This window comes from Toxotes jaculatrix, chromosome 10 (assembly GCF_017976425.1).
Source record: "Toxotes jaculatrix isolate fToxJac2 chromosome 10, fToxJac2.pri, whole genome shotgun sequence".
NCBI lineage: Eukaryota > Metazoa > Chordata > Actinopteri > Toxotidae > Toxotes > Toxotes jaculatrix.
In genome coordinates, this window is record NC_054403.1 from 23,636,240 (window position 1) to 23,648,731 (window position 12,492).

At 40.5% G+C, this 12,492-nt stretch overlaps 1 protein-coding gene across 8 annotated transcripts in view; it reads left to right on the forward strand.

Moving 5' to 3' along the window:
• The window catches only part of rapgef2b (Rap guanine nucleotide exchange factor 2b), a 95,922-nt gene that overhangs the window by 26,618 nt on the left and 56,812 nt on the right, over positions 1-12,492 (forward strand). For all 8 annotated transcript variants that reach the window (XM_041047843.1, XM_041047850.1, XM_041047846.1 and 5 more), the window contains exons 3-4: positions 1,461-1,517; positions 9,163-9,246. In XM_041047843.1, the coding sequence (XP_040903777.1) occupies positions 1,461-1,517; positions 9,163-9,246 (141 nt within the window). The remainder of the gene's footprint in view (positions 1-1,460; positions 1,518-9,162; positions 9,247-12,492) is intronic.

A 12,492-nucleotide genomic window follows, 5' to 3' on the forward strand; every position in this document is an offset into this window, starting at 1 on the left:
CAGGTGCACAGTTGTTTCACATTCATGTCTCAATTCCCCAAAAGCTGTTGCAAGTTTCTTTGTTTGTCAGTGGTTTGACATCACACACAGATAGGTTTTAATTTCATAATGACCCACTCTGTTGTAAAATCAGGGAACCAAAAGTGCTGAAACCAACGCATGCCCTCAGGTCAGGTGCTGTTAAAGGGGAACTCCACTGATTTCACACATTGAAGTCTGTGTACAGGTCTCGGGAGCTACTACAGCATCTGAAACCCGTGCTGTATAAAGCCTTTTGTGGCTTCTGAGAAAACCACCCAGAATCTGATAAACCACACCTCTTTAGCCCACTCCCCATCTCTGCTTAACAAAGTTGTGATGGGCCTTTTCCACTATTTTCTGACATTATATACAGTCAAGAAAATAACTGCAGCACAATCAATGATACAAATCACTAGTGAGGGACAATAAAAGTCAAAAACAGGCTCGATATGGGACAGTTTTGCATATTTAAGACTGAAAAAACAAGTTTATTTTTACATAAACCAGAGCAAACACTGAAGCCTAAACTGACGTGAACATGCTGTTCTGCTCCCCCTGTGTGATTTTGCCTTTTGCTCTCCTGTCACCACGTTAGCTTTCCAGTCTTTTCTGTCTGGCGTAGACTTTCCAAACAGTGCATGTTAGATGTTCCCAGCATGCCTTGTGTGCATACGTGTGGATTATACTGGCGAGGGAACAATGTAACAGTACATGACCCGCGAGCTGGAACATTCCTCCGTGTGACCCCTCAGAGGCCTCCCACCCCACAGTAACCCCTCTCCCTCCTCCCTGTTTGGATCCTGAGGAATGTCCCCGTGGTCCCACAGACCAGCCCACCTCTCCTGACAACTTTGGTTTTCCTGACTTTAAAAAAAAAAACAAAAAAAAACTCCCAGACATTGCACTAACTATGGGATTATGTTATAGTTCTTTCTTCTCTTCATTTCATCTGGGAGGAATGACTTGTTTTTCTTCTGTGATTCTTTTTCACAGCAACTTGTTTTTTTAGAGCCAGGATTGTTTTTTTTGGTCCTTGTGCAATGGAGCTTCAACATGACGCCCCCAGCTATTTTTGAAACCTTTTGTATTTTGATCAGCTACTGTTTACTATAGTAGCCTGCCTGTAATGTTGAGGCATTCTTGTCCTCTCTGGAGGCATCCTGGGAAAGCCTTAAATGGGTGATTTTTTCTCATTGATCAGGAGGAAAAAGGTTTTGATCCCAAAATCAGAGAACTACGTTTGAAAAATGTGACCCATTGACTTTGCATCTAATTCAGTGGGAAATCCGTAGTTTAAAGGTTTTTTATTTGATCTAATACTTTTTTTTCTCTGTTTTATAACTGTGTTAACCGGTCTTTTTATTTAAGTAAAGTTATTATTTCCCTGTGTTGTTTTCTGACTGCCACTTTCCCCCTCCCTCTCCTCTCTGTCCCTGCAGGATAATGTGTGAGACGGTGCGTTATGAGAGACATGAAGCCAATGAAGTTCTATATTAGTAAGTATTACCATGTCAGGTATTGTGTGGCTGCCTGCGAGTGAATGGATGATATTTGGTCAAAAACTTAGATCTGTACCAGCACAAGAAAACATAAAGAAGAAGTGGAGACAGTCCAGTTTGATCAAAACAGTCTGGCCCAGGCTGTTACTCAGCGTTATTGATGAGCGGTGGCATGCCGGCTCCACACAGCGGAGCGACCTGGGTGACTTAAATGAAAACAAATGTCCATGAAGCACAGAATCAGTCAGAGGGTGCCTTTATTAAGACGTGTGTGTTTCAGTGCCACACCAAACCACTTTATAGCACCGCTGAAGAAAATGGACCTAGAAGGGATTTCCAGTCTAATTTCAGCTTTGTTCAGCAAGTCCCTGAATCAGCAAAGAAAAAGTGTAGCTATAATGGATCCTACAAGGTTTCCTTCAATGAGCTGAAGGCTAGCCAGTAACAAATAGTAACGCTGATACACTTCCTCCTTTGAGCTATGTGTTGTGTAGGGTTAATGTGATCGAAAAGCTGTATTGACTATTGAGTTTCCAGACAGCTTCTGAGTGTGTGTTTGAAAGAGTGCCACGACTGCAGTAAGCAAAAAAAAACAAAAAACACACACACAGTGTTTGACTGGTGTCGCATGTTGATGTCTTCCAAACACCCATGGTGAGAATTCAGACAGTTAATTAACTCTATCAGCGTCTCGAGGGGCTAGAGAGGGCGCATTGTCCCTTCTCTCCCCTCGATCCCCTGTGTGTGTGTGTGTGTGTGTGTGTGTGTGTGTGCGTGTGTGTGTGTGCGTGTGCGTGTGTGTGTTTTGGGGGATGATGTGGAAGAGTCAACACCTCATTAGAAGCCCACTCGGTGGTGTGGGAGCTGATTAAACAATAGGAATGCAGATTAAGTGGAGGTCACATAATAGACTCCGGTTTCAGCAAGATTCCCTCAGGCCCTTCACACACACGCGCGCACACACATACACACACACAAACACACACACATACATATATACATACATACATATATACACACACTTTGCTTAGTTTGACCCTGGGCAAAATCACAGAAACACATCAGGTTATTTTCTTGGGGTTTATTAGTTTAATTTGCATGTGTACACTTTGACATTTCCTCGTTGTGTCTTGTTTCAGCTGTTTGTTTGCGTGTATTTTTGTATATCAGAGTGTTTGTGTGCTTGTGTGTATAAACCTATAAACGTCAGTCCTTGCTCTCCCTGATAAGAGCTGGGTGTTGAACAGCAACAGATCAGATTGAATTTCCTCCTCTGCGGGATCTTAATCAGGCTTCTTTTCTGAAAATACAAGCTTTTAACAGCCTGTCTTCATTTTCTCGTCTGTTTATAACAACAGCAATAATCTGCTGGGGAATAAGGGCTTTAAAAGTCAATGGGGGAATTTAATGTGATAGTATCTCAATTAAGTTGTAAAAATTGTATGACTTGTACATCAAGACATTTCTCAGGCGGCTGTAAAGAGAATTCATTTCCTTAAAGGAAAAAGATATTTTTAGCGAAACTATGAAGACAGTGACAATTGCCAGGTTTGGTTTTGAGTCTCTTGCAACCATTCACCATTCAGCTGCAGGTTTTACTGGAGTTTTCTGAATTCTCAATTGAGCTAAGGAGCTTCTTTCTCTCAGCTCTAAGGCTAGCCTTAAAGACAACGATTTATTGCTGAGCTGTAGATATTACTGCCCTTCCTTCATATAAATTAGAGCAAAACTTAAGTGTTTGTCAGCCTTGTCTCTTCTGGCCCTTTCTCCCTGGATTTAAGGCAGGACAATATTCACAAGAACGCATTACACAGGACTAAATCCTGGCTACATATATACATATATGTTTCTTTTTCTGCAAACACCCATAATGCTGGATAAGACCTTTCAAATCCATTCAGATGGCCTAGTTAATGACCCACACACTCACAACCTCACTCTGAATATCCCTGACAGTTGGCAGTCCTAATGATAGCAAGATAATAGTTTTAAAAAAGAAAGTACTCATTTCTCCTGCCTGGGGCTCTAGATTGCTGGAGTGCCAACACTACATGCACACACACACACACACACGGTCACACACACACACCACACACACACACACACACACACACACACACACACACACACACACACACACACAGTCACACGCAGTATCTCATGAAAACATCCCATACTGTGAGAGAGCCTGAACCTCTCAGGACTTACCATCCACAGATTATAGTGCTAAAGCCCTTCTGAGATGGAGGCTGACCTGGCACATTTTACAGCGGCTGGTGAAGAGGGTTAGTATCTGCTGGTCAGCCTTTAACTTCTTCAGTGTCAGGCCTGTCAATGCAGACCTTGACCTTTGACCCACACTGGTTTGTGGGGCTCAAACAACTGAAAAGTCAATGTTTATAAATCTGCAATGCAGTGGGGTTTGCTGTTTTTCTGTTGGAGTGGTACAGTTATTTTTTTTTTTAACATAAACTTTGATGAACCATGAGCATTAGAGTCAATTATGCAAGTAGTTAATTAGACCTGACATTACCAAAAATAATATAATAATAATAACCAACAATTTTGTTAATAGATTAATCATTTAACTTGTTTTTGAGGGGAAAAATGCTACAAATTCACTGGTTTCACATTACTTCAGCTTACAAAAGTCGTCTAATGATAGCAAACCAAATGTTAGGATTTCAGATGGTTGGTCATACATGTAATTTGAAAATGTTACCTCTGGCTCTGGGCATTTTTCTCTGTTTTTTTTTTTTGACAGGAAATGACCAGTTGATTAATTGAGATAATAACTGTCTGTTGATAACATCTGATTTATTATTTGTTGTAATGGAAATAGCAACTGAAGCTGAATACAGGCACCCTTTCCTTTGTGTTTCTTGTTGGTTGAAGTGTACTTCTGCACACGTCTGATCTTACCAGCCTGTGTGACCGTCATGCTGAAATCCGATTTCACCGTCACAGTCAGAGACGTACATGTGTTGATTGAAATAATTAAAGGAGGAAGAAGTAGAATTAGTCTGTGGACACCGGGCTGCATCAGTCCAAGATAAAACAGCTGACATCCTGGCAGCAGTGTCAAACAATCACCACAACTGGTCGATCAGTCTGTTATCAGGAGAGAACCTTACAAACAGCAGTGCTAAAATCAGGCGTGGCAGCCCTCGTTTGAATAAACCTCTCTGATTTTACCTTGTGGCATTTAATTGATTGTTGTACGTATTTTTCGATATAGAAAAAAATAGCATAGTATTAATCTACAGTAAGAAGAACGGTTTTGAGGCTGTGATATTTTAACCCCTGGCTGAAGTTCAGAGGGCACGACGCTCCGGCGCAGCTGTCGGAAAGTTGTCCCCCTCGTGCAGCTCCTGTTCCCCTGTGACACTGTGAATTTGCTGGCCTTCAGACGCAGCGTCACAGCAGGGTAGATGACAAAACTGATTGGGTGATAGAACTGGAAATCTCATCACATCCCAATGACCAGTCGGCTTTAATAATTATACGTTCCAGGAGAGGCTGCACAGTACGGTATGTGTGGCACTGACATGGAGGGAGACATTAGTCATTTGATAGGCATCTGCTTATTAACTTGGAAAAAAATAGCACACAGGCAGTGATGTCAAAGAAGCTAGTTTCAGACAACAACCCTGATATTTTGGTGCCGTGCAAACCCAAGTAAGCAAGTCAGGAATATTTTAAATTTATTCAAATTGTGCAAATCATAAACATTTAAGAGAAGACTCTCAGTCCTCTCCCGTCTCCTCACTATAGCTTTTTTTTTTTTTTAAGTTTAGTTTGCTGGACAGTTTAAAACATGGTATGAATTCTCTATTGCATAATGTTACCCACATCATTGTGGTGTTGAGAGTCTTTTGAGGGTTTCATGGTGAAAGTACCACAACAATAACAACTTAAAATGGTCATATATTTAGTTGCTTTTGTAAAATTTGGCCTCTGAGTGCACTTCTCAGAAGACACACCGCTTTTGTTTTGAAACTCCTGACATCCCTCCAATGTTAGTCCAACCATTTTAAACCTTGTTTTCTGTTGACACTGGCTTTACTTATTCATTGTAAGGGGTCCCACCGACTCCACCGCTCTATGTGCAAAACTCTAATCACAGATATAAAGCCTTTGAAAATCCTTTGTGTTTAAGCATGCTTTACTGGTGGATTCTGTTGAGAGCCCACTTAAATATAATGATGCATCATTTTCCGTAACATTCAATTCAGAATCATGTTTATGAGCAATTCTTATTAAGTCAGAAAAAGTATTGAGGCGATAAAACGGTGTTAGATATGTTTTTTTGAGCTTTCAGAAAGGGTCCAGGGTCTCCAGGGTTCCCAACGGAACATTGGAGTATCACTTGATCAAGATGGCTCAGTATGTAAACGATTACATCCTGTTCAAAGTTAAACATTGTTTAGTGTATGTCTGAGCCTGGCTAATCATTTTTTATGAGTCAAATATGACTCAGTTTCAGTTTTTCTGAAAAGGGGCATTTAATTCTTGAATAAAAATTTAAATTTTGTATAAATCTAACATCGTCTCACAAAATTCTTGATGCAATAATCACTCTTCCACAGCACTGGTGGCACTCATATAACCTGATTCCCCACTGCTAAAGGCTTCCCGGTGGGGGTTTTGCTGGATGATGTTTAGTGTTTGAAGAACGCTTCTAGTACGCATGACCCAGTTCAGTCAAGCTGTCGCGACGCATAAGAGTCTCCTGTATTTTTTGGTGTTGTATCTTCTCTTCTTCTTACTCCTCCTCGTCCTCAGCCGTGTGAGTTTCTCTCCTCGCTCGGTACGTCTGTGTGCCAGCAATTAATAATTGAACATTTCATTCGTGTCGTTTCTGAATGCAAAGAAGAACCATAAAAGGATGGAACAAGTCTGGAGGGAGGCGGGTGGATATCAGTAGAGGGAAAAGGAAAAGGGATGCTGTTGGAGGGAATGAGGGAGATTTTGCAGTGTGTCAGTAGGGTGTGCTGTCCACAGCCTCATTAGTTCTGCAAGGAAAGTGTGGAGAGGAGGAGGAAGGAGGTGAGACTTTGTTTTCAGTGATTAAAAAAAAAAACTCAGTCAGCACAGTGATGCTGGGTGTGAATATATGTGTCAGTGTGGGGGTGGGTGTATAATAAGTGCGCCCATCCTTTACCTTTCTGTAAGCAAAAACCAGTCCCACCCTGCTGATGCCTGGCTGGTCATTGATTTTCCTTTTCTTTCTCCCTCTGGTTTCAATTAAAAAGTCTCGCTCAGACCAGGTGAAAATGTTCCGCAATAATCACACAAGCTACTGCCTTGTTAACACCCGAGCACCTTCGAGCGCAAGACTTGATTTCAGCATGATGAGCAGACGATCATCTTCTGTGACGTTGCAAAGCGCTGACAGGTAACAGACAGGTGGAGGCTTCAGACAGTGAAACGTTCATTTGAATTTCCAATTAATCTGATGCTGTGTTTTCACAGCCGAGATAATTACAGGTTTTGTGCTTTCAGGAGCATAACATTAATAGCTGAAATTATTCCGACTGATAATAAACCAGTAAATGCATCATTTGTTTTAGACATTTCGAAATGTTGTCACTGCTCATTTACAAGGTGCAGTTCAACATGTGGAGAAATGCTCATATTCACTTTACTGCAAAGGAGAGGAATACCACTCTCATGTCCTTACAGTAAATACGAAGCCACAGCTGGTTAGCTTAGCACAAAGGCTAAAACCTTGTTGTTTCAGGTTTTTTTTACAGAATAATCGACTAAACTATAAGGCGTTAATTAGAGAGCTTTGGAGGCATTGGATGGCAGTTTTGTTACCTTTGGACAGGGCCAGGTTAGCTGTTTCCTCCTTTTTTCCAGTCATTCTGCTAAGATAAGCTAACTAGCTGCTGGCTGCAGCTTTATATTCACTGTACAGACATGAGAGTGGGATCGATCTTCTCATTTAACTCTCACCAAAAAGCAAATAAGCTTATTTCTCAAGATGTCAAGCTGTGACTTTAATGAGTAATGAGAACTGAAAGACTGCATAAGACATACAATAACAAGCAATAAATAAAGCTTCCTTGATTAGTCATGCATAGTTCTCTTTCACAATTTTAATAAAAAAAAAAACCAAACAAATAAAAAGGAAAAATAAGTCAAACATTTAAATACGTCTGTTGTGTTTTAAAACAATCCAGATGCTGAAAAAAAACAATAATGGCACCAAACTGAGACAATAAATCATAATACCAAGAGAAATAATCGGAAAAATGTTGTTGTTGTTAAAAATCACCAGAGCAAAACGAAAGCCGTTATTGTACACTGACATGCTTATTTTTGTCCACCGTCACAGAAACTTTGCTGCTCATGTCAGATTCCCAGCACTGCAGAGAGATGGTATCAGTGTTTCGTGTTACGAGAATACTTCCTTCTCTGAGTTTCTGCTTCGTTTTTTTTCCTGTCAGAGGGATGTTAGGCGACTCGTTTGAGCAACAACGGCCACCAAGCAAGGATTTATTAAAAAAAAAAAAAAAAAACAGTTAACCACAAATAATTTGCTAAAATTCTGTTTGATCACTCTTAAACATTCCTGAAAAACAAAAATGGTTACCGTGTTTAGCTCCAGTAAAATCTGCTTACAAGTACTAGGAACATAGGCATAGGAATATAAATGAAAGCAAGCGTTTTATCCGCCTCTATAGCATTTGTTTACATTCGCAGTAGGTTAACATACACAGCTTCTTTGCTAATCCTGCATGTACTGAGAAGATTCAGTGTATCTCCGCCTTGTGAGATTATCTCTTTGCAATCCCTCTGCTATCCACGAAGGCCCATGGATAAGCGAGATGAGCAAAGAAACGAAATCGTTACATTATCCACTAAAAATTACCAGCATGCCTTACTAACACTGATGGTCTGGATTTAATATCTGAATTTTATATAGAATGAGTTGTTTACCTAAAGACAAGTTCTACTCTGTGAAACTTTGATGTTTCTTAAGAGGGCTGTGCTTCATTAGTAATAACATGTAATTCTTAATAACAATACCTGAAAAAAACCTGTTCATAATTTAATTTAAATTGGCAAAAAAAGTGTCTGTTAAGTATGTTGGTAGTGTTTATGTGTATGTTTGTGTACCAGTCATGTTCTACAGACTCGACAGCCAGCTGCATCATCCAGGGGTCAGTCTGAGTTTGCTTTGTCTGTGAAGCCCAATTTCCTCAGCTGTGTGTTCCAGCAGGGCCATGGGTGTGGGTGGATGAGAGATGATTCCTCAGTTCATTCATAGTTCCCTCTCTCTCTAACACTCTCATTCTCATGTTTTCCTCCTGTAACTTTCTTTTTTTACACTCTGTTTTTGGCACAGTGAGCAGTCTTACATAAACATGTAGATAAACGAGACAAAAAAGCAAAAATATTAATATTAATGTTGAAATCTGCGTTTAATATGCCTGTGAAAGAGTAGATATTTCTTTGAAACTGCAGAATTATGTGATTTTAGTGCTGAACATCTCATATAGGCCTATATCTTGCCAAATATACCCAGTTCTTTGCTCCATTCACTATTCAGAATCATTATATTTTGATCACCTTGGAATTTCACACCCATTTTTTTTTCTATTCTTAATGTGTATCTTGTTCTCTCTTTCAGTCCTGATGACATTGGAAGCTGCTGGTACATCCTGTTGTCCGGCTCCGTCTTCATTAAGGAGTCCATGTTCCTGCCCAGAAGCAGGTAACTGTCATACGTTAATAAACACTTAAACACGTCCTTTTAGCTGTGTACAGCTACATTATCATTGTCATCAGGTCATGGATAATAATCATCTATGACACTTCAGAGGACTTAGGATTCATGTTCCCCTCACAGCAGTGATCACCACCTCTGAAGCCAAGTCCCAAATGTTAAAAAGCTGCGATTTCACAAGTGGATCCGTTACACGAACCATTGCTGTGGGCGTCTGGAAAACAATGATCTTTTCATCCATTAGGCTTGCATAACACACCTACGGCCACTAAAAGCTCAAGGCCATCACTTTAGCCTGTGTAGCGGAGTTGAACCATCAGTACAGTGGGGGGCGGCGGCGGCGGTCATTCTCCGGATTCACATGTACGCGGGAGGCATTTAAAGCGGAAGGCTTGATCGGAAATGTGCCAAAAGGCTGCTCCCTTCTTAAATATAACCTTTTCGGTTTTGCCAAGGTGAAAGTATGTGTGGGACGCCGGAGGGGGATTTGCAGGTATTGGCAGATTAAAGTTAATGCCCGACTCCAGCTCCTGGGGGAGGAGAGAGCTGTGAAAATGTTTACTAAGCATATGTTGCAAAGAAGCCTGAGTAGGGATCCACTCTGCAGCATGAGTCTGTATAGGGTTGATAATTAGCTCACATAGTTTTAGAGTGATGCCAACTGCATTGCACAAGACTGTCGTGTTTCTGTCATTTTTCTGTCAAATTATACATTTGCTGCACATTGAGCAGTTTCAATCGAAATCACTTAAATCACAAAGTAAAGTGCACAAGCACTTGTTGAGGAGCATATGATTTGCTGGATCAACAAATACAAACTGACGCTAATGGCACCGGGACCTTACGTGATACAGTACATGCTGTGTGCACATGAAGACATGCATGGAACAGTCGGTTTTTGGCCTGGTGCCTAAATTCTGATACAGACCTGAGCAAGACTCATTTCCCCCACAACATTTTTGAAACACATTGCAATTCAAGGTTTCAAGGACATCTAGGTCATGAAGCTCTCTCAGGAGTTAAATGACTGTGTACATTTTCATTTCAAGAATGGAAAAAGAAAAGAATGAGACTCATGACATCAGTGGTGTCACTGTATTTCAAGTAACAGTACCGGAGAAATTCAGCGTGGTACAATACTGTCAAACTAACCGGAAGCATCAGACGTCACAGGAGGATGCATAACTGTCGCATACGTCAGTGCAGTGTTTGCACATTTAATGGTTGTTTATTTGTTTAGTCCTCTTTGGCAGCTTCTTAAAGCTGAAGCCATCGTCATATTAATCTGTGTCTTTTAAGGTACAGTACACTTTGAGCGTTTGCTTCCGGCATACTTTTTAGTATTTTCTGTCTTTACAGTCTTTTTAATGGCCGTGGTGACAAAGAAAAGAAAGGAGTCCACACTGCATCACCTAGTCTATAAAGAGGAGGAACGGTGAGGGCAAAATGACTGTGAGGGGAAATTGGTTGTGACACAAGGAACAGAACAGAGTCCAGCGGGACTTCCTGAAGCTTTTAAAGATGGGGTGGAATTGGGTTTCAGACAGGCCCTGCCTAGAAATGGCTGCTCATATCTACATTGGCAGCAAGGTTGAAAACCTGATACGCCTCCATCATACTCTTAGTGCTTCTCTCCCTCTCTCTGCTTCCTCACCCTCGCTGGTTTCTATAGTGAGATCTGATCCAGGGCAAGATGAATGACTCAGTCATCAAATGAGGAAGCTCGAGCTCTGTGCCTTATTTAACCCAGAGGCCAGTGTGAAATCAAATACAACCCAAATAAATACATCTTAATAAATGGGTGACAGATTTAAAACATGTACAGGCACAAGCTGTATAACATATAATTAAAGGTAATTGGTAAATCAGTCCATCTAATGTCAGGATCAGGCTACACGATAATGATTTTTGTCAGATTAGGCGATCACAGAGTGGTACACAGGGCAGACTAAATGTTGGACTTGGACCAGTCATATCTTGCTCATGACGTACACCAGTAAAGCATCAGGGGTCGACTTGATTTTTCCGCCTGACAGCACCAGCAACAAATGTTCACGTATGTAATAACAGGTTTGTGAATGAAAGCCACCCTGGAATCATTTATCATCACCTACTGGTGAAGGCAAGCTTTGTCTCCTTCTTTATTTATAGTAATATTAAACAGTTTATATGGAATTAAACAGTAATATTAATGACCTTTATGTAGCAGCTTTCTCACACAAAATGCAGCCGGAATGCTTTAGAGACTAAAAAATAAAAGAGCAAACAATTTAAACAAAATGTAGTATATAGTATATGTATATTTAACAGCAATGATTAAATACTGACCACCCTGCTTTTTGTTGTTTTGTTGTGTTTGTCTTCCACTGTAATGGGATAAAAATAAGTAATCGTTGCACCTGTTGTTCCCTTTCTTTCAAGACGCCCATGTTTTTTGGCCGAGCCATTCTGCTATTCTGCAGTCTGACCTTGGAATTATTGTTTTAGTTAATGCTGAAGAAGTGTGATTTTCTGGTTTCAAAATCCACCAACTTATGACACAGTGTTTGGTGGTGGTGTTGTGTGTGTGTGTGTGTGTGTGTGTGTGTGTGTGTGTGTGTGTGTGTGTGTGTGTGTGTGTGTGTGTGTGTGTGTGTGTGTGTGTGTTGGGGGGGTTGAATCTCCCTTCAGAGAAGATGCAAACGTGGAGTTATTTCTAAATAATGTTGATGCTGCAACTTTCAGTTTTCTGCAAATCTGCAACTTATTTTAAGCAACAGACAAAACTCTTAAAATACCCAAACACCTTAAATTTGGCAAAACATAAAAAAATGGCCTAAAAAACAGCAACACTGAAGTGCACAGAAGAGCCTCTAATTTAAATGTTGTCTAAGTAACATAATGAAATATTTTTAGTTACAGTTTTAAAAATATCCCACGGTATGAAACTCTTAACTTCCACTATGATATAAAATTAAACTCCATACTGGTTTTACTTCCCCTACTGCATGCTGCTGTTTGACCTCAGTATCAGCATACCACTGTCAGGACTTCACCTCCGGTCATCCACTGAACCTTTTCCTGGTTATCAGTCCTAATATTGGCTAACCAAAACCTCATCTCTTAACTGAATCAGCTCATATCAGAAACCATGATTCAAGTTAGCAGAGGAATTTTGGCATCAGCACGTCTATTCATGGGAATTGCTGGAAAATAAAAGGTCAGTAGAAGTCAGAACATTTCTTGACAACCAGT